The sequence below is a fragment of the Danio aesculapii genome, chromosome 23 (genome assembly GCF_903798145.1).
Source record: "Danio aesculapii chromosome 23, fDanAes4.1, whole genome shotgun sequence".
In the NCBI taxonomy this organism is placed as follows: Eukaryota; Metazoa; Chordata; class Actinopteri; order Cypriniformes; family Danionidae; genus Danio; species Danio aesculapii.
In genome coordinates, this window is record NC_079457.1 from 29,688,679 (window position 1) to 29,710,700 (window position 22,022).

Below are 22,022 nucleotides of genomic sequence, written 5' to 3' on the forward strand. Positions count from 1 at the left end.
GAACTTCTCTGACCACATTTCTAGAACTGCCCGATCTTGCAGATTCGCACTCTACAACATCAGAAAGGTCCGACCCTTCCTATCTGAACATACAGCTCAACTCATTGTTCAAGCTCTTGTCCTCTCCAAACTGGACTATTGCAACTCGCTGCTAGCCGGGCTACCAGCTAGTTCTATCAAACCTCTTCAGCTGCTTCAGAACGCAGCAGCACGAGTGGTCTTTGATGAACCCAAAAGAGCACATGTCACTCCGCTACTCACCCGTTTGCACTGGCTTCCAGTTGCTGCCCGCATCAAATTCAAAGCTCTGATGTTTGCTTACAAAGTGACCTCTAGCTGTGCTCCTTCGTATCTGCTCTCACTCCTGCAGATATATGTGCCCTCCAGAAACTTGCGTTCTGTGAATGAACGTCGCCTCGTTGTTCCATCCCAAAGAGGGAAGAAATCACTTTCCCGAACTCTCACATTCAATCTGCCCAGTTGGTGGAATGAACTCCCTAACTACATCAGAACAGCCGAGTCACTTGCTGTCTTCAAGAAACGACTAAAAACGCAACTGTTTAGTCTCCACTTTTCCTCCTAATCTGCAATTGCCTCTCTGGCTATACCACTAACTGAGCCCTCTTTCTCTCTCTCTCTCTCTCTCTCTCTCTCTCTCTCTCTCTCTCTCTCTCTCTCTCTCTCTCTCTCTCTCTCTCTCTATTAAAAAAAAAAAAAAAAAAAAAAAAATTCTACTAATGTTTTTGCTTCTTAGACTTTTACACGCCTGAAACTTGTCTATAGCGCTTGTTCACTGCTGCTCTTATAGTTGTGTAAATTGCTTCCTTGTCCTCATTTGTAAGTCGCTTTGGATAAAAGCGTCTGCTAAATGACTAAATGTAAATGTAAATGTACCTAATAGAAAATAAACAAACAAAACATCTTCAGCATATGCACGCCATATTTAAACTAAACTATATATATACGTAAAATATATGTAAAAAACTTACAGAGTGGCGGTCACTTCTGAACTGGTGTGTTTAGACAGTGGACTTTTCTGCGTTTTGCGAGGTGTATGTCACATGACGTCTAACCTCCTCAATTCCTAGCAACAAATATGATACGTTTTCTCAGACAGTGCCATCTGCTGTTTGAAAGATCGCTGAATTCAACCTGAATTCAACTGCTTATAAATTGTAACTTACACTATTTTTCTACTATAAAATATTACGCTATGATTGAATACATTAGTATATAAAATATTAAACATACTAGATTATGATTCACTGCATTAATTCTGTTGTATTTTTATTAGTTGTATTTGTAAATAGATATTGTTCAGTTACCTAAATATTTTCAGTGATTTTTTTTTTAATCATTAAAGATTTATCACACTATTTAGTATTGAGTTGAGGGAATGAATATTATCTCTTTCTTCACATACAATAAATTATAGTTCTGTTAGTTATTGTTCATCCATATTGTTAAGTTACCTAAATATTTTAAGTGATTTTTTTTTATTATTTATTACGTAGAAAATAACATCAAATAAAATAAATGCTTTGCTTTTTTGTTGAGGAGGTTTTTCATTTGTTTAGCAAAAAACTGGAAATATCTGCAGTATTTGGTGCACTTTATTAGTGTTGGCAGAGACCCCTCTCTTTGAATTGTAATGTCCATCTGGGAAAAATACACAAGTCACAAGCAAATTACTTTTGCTTTAACCTAATTCTATGGAGATTAACTTATTTTTTTCATTTCCAAAGACCTTATTTGTTATTATTACAGAACTTATTAACAATTGTTAAATTGTTATTGTGTTACTGTTATTGACTCTGGTAGCACTTTCAGATAGATGATACAGTAATAAGTACAGTAGACCTACATACACTAAAATATGTTACAAATAATAGTTGCGTTATATTATACATATATATTATACATTTCATTTTAACATTTTTACTCAAGAGTTTTTATTCTTCCTGAAAACATTGCTAGAAAATTGTCCCAGTATGATATAATAACAGAAAATAAGAGCAAGCTGTAATTATCATAAAATAATGCTATCTTTTGACACTAATGTTGATCAAATCAAACACTGAAATAACTTTGTTCGTTATATGCCACTTTTTGTTGCCTCTCCATAGCTGCCATTTCTCCCAACCCAACAGAAGGTGGCACTGTCTGAGAAAACGATCTGAGCGTGCAGGTCTCGACGTGCAGTTCTGTCTGTGGGCCTGCAGCTTCACCCTACTCATTCTTGTACTTTTTGAGTACATTTAAAGATGTGTACCTTTACTCAAGTACGTTTTTAAAGAATAAATTTTTATTCTTACTTTCTTACTCTTTGTTACTTTGACACCTTACAAAAGTAAACAATATACATACATAAATGGAGACAATTTTTTTATTGCATTTTATTTCATTCCTAAAATTGCATCATTAATTTTTTTTCCTTCGGCTTAGTGCATATTTATCAGGGGTCGCCTGATAAAAGATTAAAAGTAACTAATAAGTAGTTACTTAAGTAATATTTTAATTGGATACTTTTTTTACTCTTATTCCAGTAACTTAAAATCAACTTTTTTCTTGAATGAAAAATTACTTCAACTTGTACTATTACTTAAGTATAGATTGAGTATAAATTGAGTGTAGTTGAAACTCTACCCACCACTGATCACCAGCAGAGTTTGCACTTGTATGCCACTGGAGAGCACTCTCTGTATTATCCTCCTGGACTACAAATTCCATCATACCCAGCATTCACACACCAGTTTCAAGTTCACTCTGATTATTCACAGCTGAAGGACCTTACCACTAATTACCTGGACTGTAAATACACCTCTCTCAATATCACCTGTTGCTGGGAGTAGTTAGCTGTTGCTGCACCACAAAACTTACTTCTTAGTTTTGCTTTTCTTGTTTTTGACTCTTGGACTATATTGTTTTTGATTCTTTGCCACCTATCTCGACCGCTTTGCCTGTTATACGGATTAAACTTGTGGACTAGCTTTGTTGTTGTATATGCTGGCATTCGATCCCTGCCTGTCTGACCATTCTTAATAAAACTGCATTTGGATCCAAACCCTGTCATCATGTCTCCCATTCGCAACACATTAGTGTTCTGATGTTAGGGTCAAAATTTGAAGTGAACCACTGGAGAGCACTCTCTGCATTATCCTCCTGGACTACAAATCCCATTGTACCCTGTATTCACACACCTGTTTCGAGTTTACTCTGATTATTCACAGCTGTAGGGCATTACCACTGATTACATGGAATCTAAATACACCTCTCTCAAATTCACCCATTGCTGGGACTTGTTAGTTGTTGCTACACCATGAAACTTTCTTCTTAGCTTTGCGTTTCTTGTTTTCGACTCTTGGACTGTATTGTTTTTGAATCTTTGCTGCCTATATCAACCCATTTACCTGTTAAACAGATTAAACTTGTGGACTATCTGTTGTTGAATATGCTGGTATTCGATCCCTGCAATGTCTGACCATTCTAAATTGAACAAATGGACGACGAGTAAATGACGGCAGAATTTTAATATTTAGCTTTCCCTTTAATTAAGATAAAGTTATTGCAATTAAATAGCAAATAAATATGTTCTTTGACATTCCTACTGGAATTTACTTCAAAATCCCATGTCCAAAAGGAAACACTTCCTGTATACTGTTGAGTCTTTCTGGATTATGTACGGTTTAGATTCATACTGTATAATATAGATATAGAAGCAAGAGACAGAGCTTAATAAAGTGGTGTCGTTTGAATTGCTATGATTTACTGTAATATGCTGAGCATGGGGTTTGTTTCAGTATGATATTCCAGACCTCTTTTTGGTTTTGCCATCTCTTTGCTTTCTCTTTGTTTAGGATTCACCTTGTGCTTCCAGTTAAGGGCTTTGTTCTTTATTGTTCAAACACACACAAACACTTGTCCTCTCTCGCACCATGCGCTCCTTTATCTCTTTAAACATAGATAATTCTTTAAAATAGCTTCAGGTCTTCATGTCTTCTATTATACAGCAAAGCAGATTAAATGCCCCATAAAATGTAATTGTTTTCAGTCAAGAAATCCTGTAACCAGTGCTTTTTAGCCTGAGGTCCTCTGTATGCTAGTGTACTCCTAAAAGTTAGCAAAATGAACAAGCAGATTTATATTTATCGTCAGGAAAACAAAGCATAGGTGCATTGAATTATTCGTTCAATAAAAGGCTGTCTTGAATGAGAATGTTCTTTCTTAAACTTTGAATACCATCTGTCTTTGATTAGTGGCACCAAGTTGAACGGTGCACTTGAATTTACATTTAAATGGAACAATGAACAGAACATGAGCTTATAGTAGTACTATATGTCCAAATTCGTAGTATTGAGGGAAAAAAGTAGGCTAAAACCCGGATACCCCAGTAAAAGTACCTTGATGACCTACTACTTATGGCGAGTTTCTGAAGTACACATCAAATGTACGATTTCTATCCCAAGATGCCACAGAAGATTTATTAATACATGCCTTGGTATACTTTGAACAAAATTGAGGAACAAACTGAGATGAAATAATTTCAAACAAAATACATTCTGTTTGAGTTTGTTTGGGCACTTGAAACAGCTCACCAAACATTTTGTTTGTTTTGGCTCCTAAACACCTTTAAACTACTATTAAACTACCTATGCGATCAGTAGCTATGTTTCCATCCAAAAAATGTGAATTAACTTTATGCGCAAAACTCAAAAATTGCATAAAAGACGTGTGAATAAAACGTTTTCATCCAATGAATCAAAGACAACAAAATCGTCACTTGATTAACTGGCACCAAATATTAACAGTAAAAACAGAATTTGCTGTGGTAGGAGACGCTGCGTGAATCTTTTCTTTATTTAATAAATGACTTGCACCTCAAAAGGCGGTCCTAACATGCAGTGAATGCGTGGTGGCATTTGAAGGTGTAAGATGCGCAGCACAAATGCTCTTGACAGTTCTGGAGGTCATTAATAATATAATAACACTAATACTGAAATGGTTAGGGTGTTTTAGAATGACCAAAACAACATTTCAGATGTTTTACAGTGTGCTCAGCCTACTGGTTTGTCCATTCGCACACATTTTTAACATCACATGATCTCTTATAATAAAATCACATGACTTTTTAATGTGCGTACTGGAATTTGTTCGGTAAAAGTGTTTCCATTGTAGTTTATGCGCTTCTTTTCTTATCAAATAAAAAGTTTATCCATTTTCAAAATTTATGCGCATCTTGCAGTTGTCATCAACTGTTTTTTTATGCGCAGTTCTAAAATGTGCATAAAATAGGTGGATGAAAACATAGCCAGTGGAACTCTACCCTCTTTGATGTGTGATTTCATTCCTTTTTCGTTTCTCATTCCACGGGGGTCAGACAGGAGAACAACATTAAAAAAAACAACAACACTAACCACATGAATACACTCGAGAGTCGAGAAGTAGAGCTGCAGATTTTAAAGACTTGGAGGGGATCATATGCTGGACGTGAGGTACCAAAGCGTTGCAATATGTGTTTTATATGAGTTTGCGCACACCGGCGCTGCCATTTGAAATAAAGATCTTCTTATTGAGAATGCTGTTTGCCAAATATTGATAAAACTATTCTTATATGTCAGCTGCCATTGTTGGTAAAAAGAGTATTCAAAATCATATACTGTCACTTTAACATCATTTTACCCTCAAACGAAAAAAAAAAAAACAAATAAAAGAAATGTGACGTTTTCAAAGTATAGGGGTCATTAAAGGTGAAACAAAGCAACTAATGCTGGTTTGTCATGTGATATTAGCCCCTTCTACAAATACAGACTTTTTCAGAAAATTACCTGTAAGTTGTTATAAAGAGATCATGTGTGAATAGTCCCTTTTTTAATAATACAAATATTTACCTAAACAAGCAGAGCTGTTTAAAGGTCATTTTTAGTTTGGTATGCCCCTAAATTGAATTACTTGTGAATGATGCTTTTCTGAAATAAAAGTAACTTAATTTCCTGTGTGAACAGCACATTTTTAATTCAACAATTTGAAGGGATAGTTCATGCAAAACTGAAAATGTTGTCATCGTTTACTCACTGATTACAGGTTATCAATTTCCTTTAAAATAACTAATTTTGTGTTTAAATGAAGAAAGAAATTGATAAATTTTGAACCACTCGGTGGTAAACAAATAGTAAAATAGTAATGTAAATGAGTAAAATAAATTTTGGGTGAACAATCCCTTTAAGTGTTTCCAGTAATTTTTCACCATTTATCAGTATTGCTGTCTGAATCCTATTCATACTCATATTCATATTATAAAGAATATACTTTTCCAATGTTTGTGAAGTAAGTTCAAATTCAAATGCAGTACCTAGACAATTTTGGATGCACCAATAGTGAGTTTTTCATTATGTCCCATCCAAGGAGAGAATGTGACAGTGTTGTGCCCTGGGCATCTCGGCACAGATGTCTCGCACCGTCTGTAGACGCGCTGTGAGGTGTAAAGTGACAGCACAGTTAGATTGTAATTGTGTGATCAACAAGTCTGCCTCGCAACTGCAGCATCATTGTGCCCTTGCTGTGTAGGGAGCATCTTTGGGTGCATCTCGATCAGCTCACTTGTTCAGTAGTCAGGGCACCCATCAGGGAGTCAGCCATTTTAAGCATGTCTCAAATTGTTCCACAGCACTGAAATGTTCGCTGCCTAAAATGTCCCGCAATAAACCTTGAAAATCATGAAGCATTGATGCTCACTGTGTTTGTTTAAAGGGCACCTATGATGAAAATCAACTTTTGTAAGCTGTTTGGACAGAATTATGTGTATGTATAGTGTGTCTACGGTTATATTGGAGTGATAGAAACACAATAAGCCTCTTTTTTAAATTTCCTGACGTTAAAATAGGATCCAAATCCTTCCCATTTTGAGGATGTAATTTTATAATGACATTGTGTGTGACTCATCGTTGCAGAAAGGCTTGAATTAACTCCACATTAAATATATCAAATTACAGTTGAGAAGTTTCTTACTGTAGTAAGGGAGATCTGCTTCATTCTCATCCACGTGAAGGCTACATGCACCAGAGTAATACAGACAGACGCATGTGAGAAGAGTGTGCATGGAGAACCAGCTCATTTGCATTAAAGGCCCAGGCAACAAAAAATCTGCAATGTCAGAAAGATGTCAAGACATATTCTGGAGACACAAAAGACTTATATTAAATCTTGAAAAAGGGGTAAAATAGGTGCCCTTTAATGGAAGTTCTGAATGGACGAGACTCAACAAACTCACAAAACATAATAACATACGAGAGACTTTAAAAAAAAAAAGAATCTATATTTAACTGTTAAACAGATATAGCACAATGTCGCAAACATTTGAAAGGGATTAACACTGGAACTACCAGAATTAGATTGACTAGAATTACCAAAGCAGTCATTCTGACTGTTCTCATATAAGATGTCATATTGTCATCGGATTTACATTCAAAGCTTCTGATTTCACTTTCACAAGCAGAAGCGAGTTTTTTTTTTTCATGGCACTGAATATGTTGTTTTGAAAGACATATCTAAACTAAAGTGAAGTTTTTGCTATCAAAAATGTATGTTTTTGTTAGCAGGAAGTTGTTAGGCATCAGAGGGCTATGCATATTCAATGCATATTCAAAATCGTTTGGAAAAAGTAGCCGACACAGAAATATATGCTGTCTTTTTTAGTTACTAATTTATCAAGAGTCACCACAGTGGAATGAACTGCCAACTATTCCGGCAAATGTTTTACGTAGCAGATGCCCTTCCAACCACAACCCAGCACTGCGAAACACACATACACTCTTACATTTACACACATATACATACTCTACTGCTAGTTAGGTTCATCCAATTCACTTATAGAGCATGTCTTTGGACTGTGGGGGAAACCGGATCACCCGGAGGAAACCCATACAAACACAGGGAGAACATGCAAACTCCACATAGAAATGTCAACTGGCCCAGCCAGGACTTAAACCAGCTACCTTCTTGCTGTGAGGCAACAGTGCTAACCACTTAGCCACCGTGCCTAGCGAACCAAGAGCCTAACGCAGCGTGTCCACCGAAGTGTTTTTGCACTGCAGGAACACGAGCATTGTTCTTAATACTGCCCTACTGAAAAAAAACAGCTTAAACCAGCCTGGCTGGTTTTAGCTCGTCGACCAGCTTGGTTTTAGAGGGGTTTTGTCCATTTCCAGGCTGGTTTCCACCCATTTCCTGCCTGGTCTTAGCTGGTCAGGCTGAAAAATTACCAGCTAAAACCAGCTTGACCAGCCTAGCCAGGCTGGGAGCCCAGCCAAAACCAGCAATGTCCAGCTTAAACCAGCCTGGAAATGGCCAAAACCCCTCTAAAACCAGGCTGGTCAACCAACTAAAACCAGCCAACCAGCCTAGGCAGGTTTAAGCTGGATTTTTCAGCAGGGAGTGTATCCCCAACTGTACTGTTACAAGTTAAACGTCTTTAGCTTTACAGATTATTTGTTGACAGTTATGTGGTATTGTCCTATTCCTACTCCACTGCAATTGGACGGCTACAGTAGCTCAAAAGTGACACTGATGGGCATGTGAAGCATGGGGCTGGATTATTGATGGTTTGGGCTGCAATATCTGCACAGTCACCAGATCTAAATATTATTTAGCCTCCTTGGGGTGTTTTGGAGGAGCGGTCAAGAAATGTTTTCCTCCACCAGCATCAGGTAGTGACCTGACCACTATTCTGCAAGAAAAATGGCTCAAAATCCATCTGGCCACTGTGCAGGACTTGTACCTGTCATACCCAAGATGAATTTATGCTGCATTGGCTGATAAAGGAGGCCCTACACCACATTAATGAATTACTGTGGTCTAAAACCAAGTGTTTCAGCTTCATTGTCGAAACCCTGTATATGTAAAGTGTGACATTTGCATTCACACCGACTGATAGAGGTGTTTGTGTTTGAGTTTAAGTATGATAGTTATATTGAGTATTAGCAAAGTCCCTTTAAGCCAAGTCATTTCATTCGACAGCCATCTTTGAAACACCTCTCGTGAAGTATGATAAGGCATTCTGTCTAAATGGGGAAACATCAAATTCTGTTTTGCATAAATCTGTAAATCAACCTCAGTCCTGATTAAAACTACTGAATGTTTTAAAAAATTACAGGATTTTAAATATTTAATTGCCAAGTTCACAAATTATGTCACTCATTTGGTAAAAAAAAAAAACACACAATGGCATATTTTTGACAGGATGACAGAATTTGACAGGATTTTTTATACCTTTTTTCACAGTCTTGTATGTGAAAGATTAGTAACAACATTGACTTTGATGCATTGTTAGATTAAAATTTGTTCTCCCTAATTTACTATTGGTGGCTGTTTTTGCTCCATTGACTTCCTTTTTAACCACATTTGATGGTGCATAAATACACAGTTTTTGTTTTTATTTACTCCATACAGTTTATTTAGGCCACATAGGGTTAATGGTGCCAACTGATGATCAACAGTAAAAATGACAAATATTACCTCTTGCCAACTGGGAAAATCACCAACAATCAAAAACGCATGATTTTATGATTTCATGGTTTTGCAATAAAAAAATGTCGTTATAATGGAAGTCAATAGGCAAAAACAGCCACCAACAGTAAATTAGGGAGGAAAAATTAAAATCAATCAAAAACAATGCATCAAAAGCAATGTTGTTTCACATGTCCTTTGATAAAATGTGATAAAATAAATCCAGTCCACAATTACTTTGATATTAAAAATACATAATTTAGTGTGTTTTTCACCAAATCCGTGAAATCATTTATGAACTTGGCAATTAAAGAGTTTAGAGAAATTTAGTAGTTTTAATCAGGACTGAGTTTTACTAACATATTTATATGAAAACAAATTGAAAAAAATATTTATCTGATGCATTTTACAGCAGTTTAATTCAGTGAATGTTTTCAAACATAACAAAAGGGTAGTCAATTTGCCCAGAGGCTATCATTGAGTTCTTTAAAAATTTCTAAGCGTTTTCTCAAAATATGTGTCAAAATACGATTTGTTACCAAAAAATCCTTCTGCTAGCTGAAACCCAGAAAAGTTACAGCCAAATTACCACTCAAAATCACCCCAGAGTAGATGAAAACATCCCCAACAGTACATAAGGGTTAATTGGACGGTGTCAATGAAGAAAAGAAAACTATCCGTCACGTTATTTCTAGTTGCCTTCAAAGCTTTAACTCAAAATGAGCAATCCTTTGTTCACCACATCTAAGCTATAAAAGTTTTGGCAAGCGAATCCCACTTATGAGAAAGTAATTAAACACCAGGTAGAGATTTCCCTCTAGAGGCATCTCGTCAAGTTCTGTAAATGATCTGTAAAACTGTAATCATCCCTGTATCCAGTCCCTGAACAGCCCCAAACAACACGGCTCTCATCTCTCCAGTTGCACTACATCACCAGACAAACAGAGCCACAGCCAGCCGTTATTGAGGCCATTATGTTTCATTTACGCCGGCCCGTGTTCCTGGACAAACACCACGCAAATCAATAAGCTCATTCAAGGTCACGCAACGGGCCTGACGTAACCAGATTTCATTAGTTATCATTACACAAAGCAATATGTGCGGAAATTGAAGACAGTCATTAATGTGGCCTGAAATAGACTTTGGTTATGCAAACTGGGCTGCACGGCGTTCTTGCGAGGGACTGTCTGTGTGTTTGCCAGGTGAGAATGAGGATGGATGATTATATTGTATGAGAGAACGAGATGATTTATGTGTCTAATTAGAGCAAGCGCATTCGGGCCGAATGACAATAAATTTATCCGGCTTTGTGAAGTTTTATTGAAGGACAGGACACTGACAGTGACGGGATGTGATCTTCATATTGTCTGACTCTGTTCCACTGTAAAAAAAATATAAAAATCTTAATGCCTAAAATAAGTAAAATTAAAATTACAGTTAAAAAAAACTGTTAACTGGTTAACAGTAAGTCCCCTTACTATTCATTGATTTTCCTTCAGATTAGTCCCTTTATTTACCAGGGATCGCCACAGTGGAATGAACCGCCAACTTATCCAGCATATGTTTTACACAGCAGATGCCCTTCTAGCCACTACCCAGCACTGGGAAACACTGTTGAGTTCCTTAAAAATTTGAAAGCATTTTCTCAAATTTTTTTCGGCTTAGTCCCTTTATTAATTAGGGGTCACCACAGCGGAATGAACCGCCAACTTGTCCAGCATATGTAACCCATATTCCAGCTGCAATTCATCATTGGGAAACGTCCATACAGTCACATTCATACACATACACCACGGACAATCTAGCTTATTCAATTCACCTATTCAATTCACAAATGTCTTTGGACTGTGGGGGAAACCGGATCACCCGGAGGAAACCCACGCAAACACGAGAAGAACATGCGAACTCTACACAGAAATGCCAAATGGCCAGCTGGGGCTTGCTTGCTGTTACCAGCGACCTTCTTGCTGTGCGACAGTGCTAACCACTGAGCCACTATGCTGCATTGCACCATGCTATTATGTACGTTACAGTTTTATAATACATCTAATGTTTATAAATAATGTTTTTTCATTGATTGCAAATTATGCCACTATTGGATCAATATGATGACATGGTTTGAATAATAATAAGTAAATTAAACATTTTAAAAATGTGTTTAATAGAAACATAAAAAAATACAAAAATATTTAGAGAAAGAAACAACATAGTGGGTTAAAAAATATTAAGCATGAATCAAAATTGTCACAAGTCGCATTGGAGTGATGTCAACTCCTCCTTCCTCTGATTGGCTAGAGCATCTGTCAATCTCAATCAGTGGACCAATTATGACACTAAAGCCAGAAATTATTTAAATGAAATTTGGAAATGCAAAGTGCAAAATGTGGAAAATATATAGTGAAAGAAAAAACCAAGAGGACACAAAAACATTTATTTTTGGAAAAACTAATTTTATTTGTGTTTTTGGAAAACTTTTAATTCAGGATGTTAATTTAATTTAATTTAATTCATTTTCTTTTCGCTTAATCTGGGGTCGCCACAGCGGAATGAACCGCCAACTTATCCAGCATGTTTTTATGCAACGGATGCCCTTCCAGCCGCAACCCATCTCTGGGAAACATCCATACACAGTCACTCACACTCATACACTAAGGGCAATTTAGCTTATTCAATTCACCTATAGCGCATGTCTTTGGACTGTGGCGGAAACCAGAGCATCTGAAGGAAACCCACACCAACACGGGGAGAACATGCAAACTTCACACAGAAATGACAACTGACCCAGCCGAGGCTCGAACCAGCGACTTACTCCCTCACGGCTTAGTTACTTTATTAATCTGAGGTTAATTAATTTTTATTTTATTTTATTTTATTTTATTTTGTGACTGCAATACTTTAGGTGGAAAAATGTATTCAATAAGTACCATAGTATGACATATTAGCGACAGTATGTTTTGCTTATGGAAAAGCTGTTTGAGATGAGCTTTGGCTAATCGTGTGGCCTGGGGTCCATTCTTGGTACTTGAATTACTCAATTAGGAATAAATGCCATGGTAATTTACTACAGCATACACACAGACACACTGAAGCACCACATCCTCAGAGCAGGTCTGACATACTTAATGAACTTTTGAGAGAAAATAAAACCTTTTAATAAGTTCCTATAATGTAATAGTTTTTATTAATACTGTTTCAAAAATGTGAAATACAAAAAAAAAATTGTAAATACAAATATTTTATGATGGTAAAACAGTGAACAATCAAATTTAAAACATGACTACTTGAATATTGTGCTGATGAGGAATCTAATATAATGCACACTGTACAAATATGTGTGCAAATAGCTCAGTCCACACACAAATGTTTGGAATGTACTGTATATAATAATAAAAAGAAATGGTATTTTATATTCCCATCATTTGTACACAACTATTTGTGTTGTATTTATATGTCTATATATTTGTTTAATAAATTAGTGTTATTGTTTTTACTGTTTTTCTTAATTCTGACTTGTAATGCACTTAAGGCATGATATTTTACATCTAAACCTTGGGTCATTTTTTTAAACTTAACAGTGTTTTATGCTTGAAAAGTATGTCAAAATATGTCAGAAAGCTCTCTTTTTGTCATATTCTTTTCCCATTGTTGCCATGTTTTTGTTTTTTAGTCTTAGAAGTGACTGTGTGAATGCTAAGCATACCTTTAGAAGTAGCAAAGCTAAAGTTGTCCGGCATAAGAATGCAAGGTCCTATAACATCTCTGCATTTATATTCAGCAAGCTGCAGGACATCTGAAAGACTTTGGTTGGGTTGGCTTGTTCTGTTGGCAAGACTTGTGACATTAATTTGATGGATTCAGGGAGGATTTAAACAAATGTAAACCAATTCCAAGCTACTGATCAAATATTCTCCAGATGTAATCCTTTCTGCCCATCCTGCTATACTTTGCGAAGCTGGCATTGACTTTTTGACCCGTGGTTTCTCTTCTGGCAGGTCGAGCGCTGCTGCGGTTGAATGGAGAGAAGCTGGCAAGGATGGGGATCATCCAGGAGACACTGAGACAGGAGGTGCTGCAGCAGGTCCTTCAGCTGCAGGTCAGAGAGGAGGTGCGCAACCTACAGCTGCTCAGCAGAGGTGAGAGAACAATTATAATAATCGTTATTTTCATTTATAGATGGTGCCTTTCTATCATATCTACCAGACATCTTCTTTTATGTACTCCATACTTTTTGAAAACATTGTGCAATGATGAGTGTGCTCCACATGGGTAGTTGGTTTGACAAACCATCTGTTGGTCATACTCTCTCCTCTCTTTCAAAATAAAAAAAACAATTAATTAAATAAAAATAATATACATAAATAAGTCTTAGACTGGGTGTCACGATGGTGCAGTGGATAAAACGATCGCCTCACAGCAAGAAGATCGCTGGTTTAAGCCCCGGCTGGGTCAGTTGGCGTATACTGCTACTCTCTGATTTAAAATGCTCACTTGGAAGATGCTTTGGATAAAAGCTTCTGCTAAATGAATAAATGTAAATGTATACCAATTAAAACAAAAATCTAAACATAATTTCAAATTCATAAAAGATGAGAAAATGATTAATACACACACATTTTAAATATGAAGAAACATGATAAAACCTGGATCGGCTCTTCAGGACAAAAAATTTACAAGACAAAAATTTTGAGAGGCCCGAGAGTTGTGGTAATTGACCAAAATGATTGAGAGCCTCAAACCAAACTGCTATAGTATTTCTGATGAATCTATTTTTAGTAAGTTTTTACTAGTTTAGTTTATTTGACAACTTTTTAGTGTCTGCTGAATACAAATATATATTCGAAGGCACTGGAATTGAGTGGGCCTCTATGGATATCCAGGTTGGAGGGTAATCTTTTTCAAAATAAAACATGATGACATAAAAACTGGATGACATTTGATGGAGTAAAGATTTGGGCGACAATGCACTGTGTCATTAGCAGTAATCAGCACACAAAATGCATGTGAACTAAAACAATCTAACAAAACAAAAAACAGATTGGTAAAATAATTTTCAATTATTCTTTTGCAAGTACTAGATTAGCATTTTATAAATGAGCTGTGAAAAAAATCTACAAATAATAAAACTACTTTATGTTAATTTTAATGTTATCTAGTGGGGTTTATTCATAAACTAATTTTGAGGATCACATGCTTATGATTTATCACGTATTAAGCTAATCAGGATCATCCAATCATATGAGCCATAAGCTACTATAAATAACCACAGTTTTCAGTCCACTTTATCTTCGTTTGGAAGAAACCCCCCTTCCTCCCCATTCTCCTCCTTCACTATAGATTGGGCGGCACGGAGGCCCAGTGGTTAGCACTGTTAGCCCCACGTGTTTTTTCCTCACGTGTTCCCTTAGCTACTGCAGACGGGGAGTTCTGAGATCCACCAAGCTCAGGCTCCCCTCTCGCTCTGCAAATGGGAGGAAGCCCCGGGCTCGAGGATCCCTTGAGCTCAGGGCTCTCTCCTCTTTTGGGTGCCTCAAGTTTTTGCAATTTAATAAAAAAAAATAGATGTTTTCAACTCATTCACATTGAAACACAAGTCGATGGTGACACTGCATGCATGTCAGTCCCTATTTGTGTCTCTCTTTGAATAGCTTCTTATTACTTTGAGGCTCACACCTCGCGATGTCATATGGAGAGCTGTATATCAACATTTGTGACTGTTGGATCAAGAAAAATATAGAGAAATGGATTTCTTCTGCAACCCATCTCTGGGAAACTTCTATACACACTCATTCACACTCATACACTATGGACAATTTAGCCTAGCCAATTCACCTGTACCACATGTTTTTGGACTGTGGGGGAAACCGGAGCACCTGGAGGAAACCTACGCGAATGCAGGGAGAACATGCCAACTCCACACAGAAACGGCAACTGACCCAGCCGAGGCTCGAACCAGCGCCCTTCTTGCTGACAGCACTGCCTACTGCGCCACTGCGTCGCCTGATTAGTGTGTAGTCCGGGTGAATTGCTGGTGGAGTGTACATATAACTAGAGTGCCCTCTAGTGAGTCTAGTGGGGACTCTAGCTAATAACCGTGACATTATAATGCAATATACAAAGTTATATAGTACATACTATTAAGATTAAAGCAAATATTAATTTACAGTCAAGCCCAAAATTATTCATACACCCGGGGCCTCATGTACGAAAATTTGCGTTGAACTCATACTAAAACATTGCGTACGCACAAAGCTGTAAATGGGCGTACGCAATAAAAAAATCAGATGTATGAAACACTGCGTACGTGGAATCCCACGCATATTCTCTTTGTACATCCGAATTAACATGAAACTGAGCGCACGTGCATGACTGCAAAACCCCTCCCTGCCTCCTCCCCCTAATAAATATGGTTATGACTCTACTTTGGCAAAACCAAATGAAAAAGCAATGGGAAAAGCAAGCAAAAAGAGAAACTTTGAACAGAATGTGAATTGGAGGTGTTATATGCAAGTTTGTCCTCCACAATTAATTACAAAAGAAAAAAATGGGAGTGGGAGAGTTAAGTTGACACGGTTAACACAGTTGGGTCTGATCATCGCACTGTGAGTGAATTAAAAAAGAAATGGTCTGATGTAAAGGTGTAAAATTTTGAAGCATCCATAGCGGCGTGATTGGCGTAGCTCGTAAAGCGCATGCCAACATGTTTTGACACGCTCGATCATGGACTCATGAACCCATGATGAACTCTTTTTTTTTCCCCACTACATATCAGATTTGGCCTTCTCTTCATCGCGAGGAAGACAAGTAGGAATCATTAATAAGTGTGTGTATTATGTTAAGCGCATTTGAGCATCACATATTATTTGCACATTTATTAAATGGAAATGTTTCTGATTCATCCAAATTCATCTTCAGATGGCCCCTTTATTGCAATGTGCATGCAGTCGATCGCTCCGATTACATTGGGAATCCCGGCGATCGCTGCAAATTGCGCTTTAAAGTTTGGCTGGTTAACTGCATGGCATGAAAACCCTATAAATCTGCTAGACATGGGGAGGATCCCATCCCATACAGCTGCCATTGCACAGCTCAAAGATACTTTGTAGTGTGCAATTTAACCCAATTGCCTCTAGGAGTCGCCAATGGAAAAAGCACACACAAGAAATGCACGTACGCCAGACATGAAGTTGGCGTGAACCAACGCACATTCTCACAATCATTTCATCATTACTAAATCCAAACGTGAGCTTGAAATCTGGCGTACGCGTTGATACATGAGGCCCCTGGGGTATGTAGCGTGTAACTTGGGTAAAAAAAATATATCATAATTATCTCGTAACTCAGAAATATTGGGTAAAATTTTAAGTATAAATTTGTAACAGATTTTTAAATGATTTAATTTAATGTAATATAATATAATGTGTAATGGTTGGCATGGTGGCTTAGTGGTTGGCACTGTTGCTTCATTACAACCAGGTTGCTGGTTTAAGTCCCGGCTGGGTCAGTTGGTATTTCTGTGTGGAGTTTGCATGTTCTCCCTGTGTTCATGTGAGTTTCCTCCTGGTGCTCCAGGAGTACAGGTAAATTGAAAAAACGAAATTGGTCGTAGTGTATGAGTGTGAGTGTAAATGCGTGTATGGGTGTTTCTTAGTTTTGCGGCTGGAAGGGCATCCGCTGCATAAAACATATGTCGGAATAGTTGATTGTTCATTGCGTTGTGGCAACCTCCAGGGCCAGCTTTAGGCATGCGCAGGGGTGGGCTAAACCCACCCAAACGTCTGTCTTGCCCACCCAATCAAAAAGACAGCAATATAATAAGTTTTTATTATTTTCTTTTGTACGATTAAGCAGGCTCTGTGTTGAAAAAAGGAAAAAGGCATTGAAAGCCCTGACCAATCATAACGGAACACCAAACAGTTTGATTGGCTGTTAGTGCGGCACAGTCTGTTACAGCTAGTCACGCAATTCATAAAATCTAGAAATATTTGCTTTCAATTGCAATGCATAATTACTTTGTGTCTTTAAACACACATGCCCCTGTAAAAAATTGGCTGTGCACCAGTAAAAGCTTTGAGAAACGATTTACATTATATGTCAGTGTATTTATTAGGAGGGCAAATTCCAGAAAAAAAGACGTTTTTTTATATTTACAACCGATGCTGGTGAAATCAATTTAGTTTAATGAATGCATGCACACAGAAAACCATTCATACGCATCTCACGCACCACTCGAGCTTGACTCTGATTTGCTGCTCCGCTGCCGGTGTGAATCCGGTTGTTAACATGCACGTCAAAAAAATACGCAGTGCTAATGCATTGTGAAACCTGTGTAGCGGCATTTCATGCAGAAGTGTCCGCACAGTGATTTTTGCAAAACTAAAAATTAAACAATCCCATGATGATATTATTTTAACTAAACATGATACCAGGGAGGTAAGACTTTACTTATTAGGCCTAAAAAAGGTCTTCATGGGTCCAGTCTAAAAGACAACAAATAATTCTTAAAAAAAAAATCTTATAGAATTGTCAAATTAAGTTAATATTCCTGCAAAAGATTTCTTAAATGATCTTAGCATATCACTCCAGGTGTGTCTTTGTGTTCCAGTTACATTTAGGACAAATTTCTGTTATTTATTTAGAATATTAATTGTATAATAATGATAATAACAACAGTAATACTACTTTTATTTATTTTAAATAAAAAATATATTTTTTATTTATTTATTTATAATAAATATTATGGTAACGCTTTATTTTGATGGTCCATTTGAGTTTTAGTAGACTGTCTGCTTAATATCTGTTGATACTGCTCCTTCCACAGACATTTAACTGACTATAAGAAACTTTGCAAGTGCATGTCAACTTACACTAACCCTAACCCCAACCTAACAGTCTACTTATAATCTAATGGGAATTAGTTGGCATGTAGATGCAATGTAACTTAAATTCAACAATCGGACCATCAAAGTAAAGTGTGACCAATATGATAAATAAATGGGCAGTGGGGGGGGTTCTCTCTTGCATATTGAACATTATTTAAAGCAGATATACTGCCACACACAATCTGTAAATGTTTATTCTCACACAGAAGACTCACACTGTGGACACAGGGATACTCAGTTTCTCTCCAGTTTCTCTCATCAAAATATTACCTGAATATGAATTTTTACACAAGCTTCATTCTATCTTCAAAAAGATTATAATATTGCTTGAATTTGTGGACTTACTAGTCCAGTCATTATCCATTCTGAATGTTGACTGAATTGGAAATGAACTTTCATTAAAACCATATTTGTGCTTATATTGACTTAATAGAATATGCATTCATTTAATTACTTGAATTTTACACTTTTACACACTCTTAACTCTCTCCTAACCCTACCCCCAAAAGGATTTCTGTCAGTCTACCCTTCTGTCGTTGGCAAGAACCGGGCCTGGCATTCTCTGAAATAGAGACTAAGCCGAAGGAAAATGAATGAATGATTAACATGAGTAATATGTAATATCTAATAAGTATAGTAATTGGCAATAAATATATAAGCAATAATACATGCAATAATAAAAACTGAGCTTTTCTTCTTGTCAATAAAGTAATATTTGTCCAATATTTTAAAGTACACGTATAATAGTTATACTATTAGAACTTTTCTGCTAGGACATTCATAATTAATTTCTAATAAAAAAATTAAATTAAGTAAAATAAAATAAAATAATTAGGTTTTCCTTAAAACAAGCTAAATAATCTGACAGTGGGGAAAGTAAAATAATCTTATTTCAAACCAAAGAAAAGATTATTTTACTTGACCCTTTGGCGGAAAAACAACAAAAATTTTTTACTTATTATTTTTGTAACAAAACAATATTTTAATTATCTAGTATAAGCTTCTTGATTTTAAACATTTTTAGATATTAAAAGTATTTTTTGCCTAATAATGGTCATCGCATATTTCCAGATTTTATTCCTGCAAGTCAGGTTAAGTCCTATGAGATAAAAGTCTTTTTGGAAGAAAACTTTCAAACTTTCCAAGGACATCCCGGAACACCCGTCCTCAGAACACCCGTCTCAGCAAGTGTCAAACCCCAGCACAGCCCACATTAACAAGCCAAGGGAATTAGAGACCACTTAAACGCTGTGTCAGGGAATTCTACTACAGCTTAGGGGCAAATTTAATTTAACAGTTCACCAAGTCCTGGCCTCCGTGCTATGATAAGGGAATCTAATTGAGCCACCCAGTGGGAAAAAAAAAAATCTCACCTGAGGTTCAAGCAGAGGACTCGGGTGAGGGCTCCAACAGGTGAAGGGTGTTGGAGAGAAGAGGACGGTCAAATGAAAGTGCCGTCAGTGCTGATTAGTTTGTTTCTGATAGTGGACGTCACCTGTCAGAGCGAGTTACGTCTGCTTTCTGGGCTGTTTGGCTGGAGGACGCAGCTTTATCTGGGGTTATTCTTAGATGCGTCTCTCAGCCGGCAGGGTTTTTCAGTGGACATCTACAGAGAGGCCATCCATAGCTGCCTGTCATATTTGATTCAGATGGCGTGAATGAGAATATGAAATATTGATTGGGTGGAAAATGAAACAACCAGTCTGACCATAGAAGGTCTTGATCTGCGTTCTCGTTAATGTTGATGTAAGACTCTGGTATTAATGCAGTATTGAACTTTGAGTCTAATGTTTTGCTCATTTATTTCAGTACAGCTGCTTTGACATAGTCTGTATTGTATGTGGTGATATACAAATAAACAAGCAAAACGTTAGACTCAAAGTTCAATACAGCATTAAAACCAGAGCCTTACGTCAACATTAATGCTTTGATGTTTTGACAGTACAAATTGTTCAGTACAAATTATAATACAGTGTTTTTAGTTGTTTTCACAGATTCATGTTGTTTTGACACTGTAAAAATGTTAAACTGTTAAATTTACGGAAAAATAACAGCAGCTGCCAGGATTTTCTGCAAAAAAAATACGAAAGTTTTATAGACCTGTTTAAATTTACGAAAAATAACCATATTTCATTAACTGATACAATGTTCAGTTCACAAAAATGTTGCTTTGTTGAAAATGTAAAGTCATTAAATGCATTTATGTGTTCATGTGTGACCGCAGTTAGTACAAACAAATCTTCTCTGCATTTGTAACTACACAATTACATTTAAACAAAAGAAGATGCAGCATAACATCAGATATTCTTACTTCATCTTGGACTTGCACACAGATGCTACTATCCTTCACAATGGTGACACAAAAAACATTTTACAGTATTTTGCTGTTTTTTTTCTTGATTTTACGGAAAAATACCAGTTGCCAGTAATCTACTGTTTTCAACATTTCACATTCGTAAATTTAATTTACAGATTATTTCTGTTAAACTTACATTCCACAGTATGTATTTTTTATCAAACACATTTAACCCCTTAAATCCCAGCGCAAAATCCTCACTAGTGTCCTCACTACAGAGGGTTGAACGCTCAAGCGGTGATGAAGTTAATGAGATAATTAAGTGTCTAATTTAAGGAGGATTGAGAATTATTGATGAACAACTGTTAACAGCAGAATCACTGAAGACCAAATAACACAAATTACAGCCAAAATCAAAGATGAAATCAATTGAAAATAAAACTCAAAATAAAAAACAAAATACAAATAGTTACTCAATAAAACTTTTATTTCTCAAGATCTCACCAGAGGCTCATTAAACAACTCCACAAACATCAAGAGCTTCACTTATTACTGACCTTTGACTTTATTTCTGTCATGTGAACAAAAGCTCTTAAAATTTTGAAATTTTTGTTGCTCATTTGAAGTCACCATGATGGAGGACAGAGTCTGCTTTATTTGGGCTCTTCAACTCCTCATTTTAAAACTGGTTTTATTTTGGTTGCTATAATTAATTGTGTTAATCACACTATTTGTGTAGCATGAAAAGCCAAAAGAAAATCTAAAAATAAGTCTGATGAGATCAGCTTTGACATCAAAACCACCATGACCTGCTTGTGTACTTGATGAATGTCTTGTTAGTTATGTGTGAGAAATTAATAAAGTACATAAATGAAACCACTGAAGCTTCAGCAGTCAATAATTGTTCAACAGGTCTAAATACACTATTCACAATGAGAATGTTTGAACTATGGCACTTTGACTTAAACTATGACTCAAAAATACACAGACATAAACAATTAGTCTTTGATTCTCAACAATGGTGACAATCTACTGAAATATTACACCCCATGAACAAAAAAAAAATAAAGGCAAAAGAAAAAAATTGAACAAACATAAAGCTGTAAAATTTATTCATGCTGCAATCCATGCTGGGAGTTTTGTACTATGCTTTTTTTAGCAACCATGGTTGAGGGTCATATCCTGATTCTTGATGTCTGTGTGTCTTAAATGTGTTGCTTTTGCTCTCAAGGTTTTGTGCATGAAAAGCTGTAGCATTGTCCCAAACAGCATTAATTATTTTTTATGAACTAGCTTATAAAATACAACAACCGATATCTGTTACAATTAAGTTCATACAGTATAGT

The 22,022-nt window shown here is 36.4% G+C and overlaps 1 protein-coding gene across 1 annotated transcript in view; it reads left to right on the plus strand.

Annotated features, from left to right (window-relative positions):
* Positions 1 to 22,022, plus strand: part of samd10b (sterile alpha motif domain containing 10b) — a 65,490-nt gene that overhangs the window by 22,998 nt on the left and 20,470 nt on the right. The window contains exon 4 of the mRNA XM_056449645.1: positions 13,494 to 13,634. Within this exon, the coding sequence (XP_056305620.1) occupies positions 13,494 to 13,634 (141 nt within the window). The remainder of the gene's footprint in view (positions 1 to 13,493; positions 13,635 to 22,022) is intronic.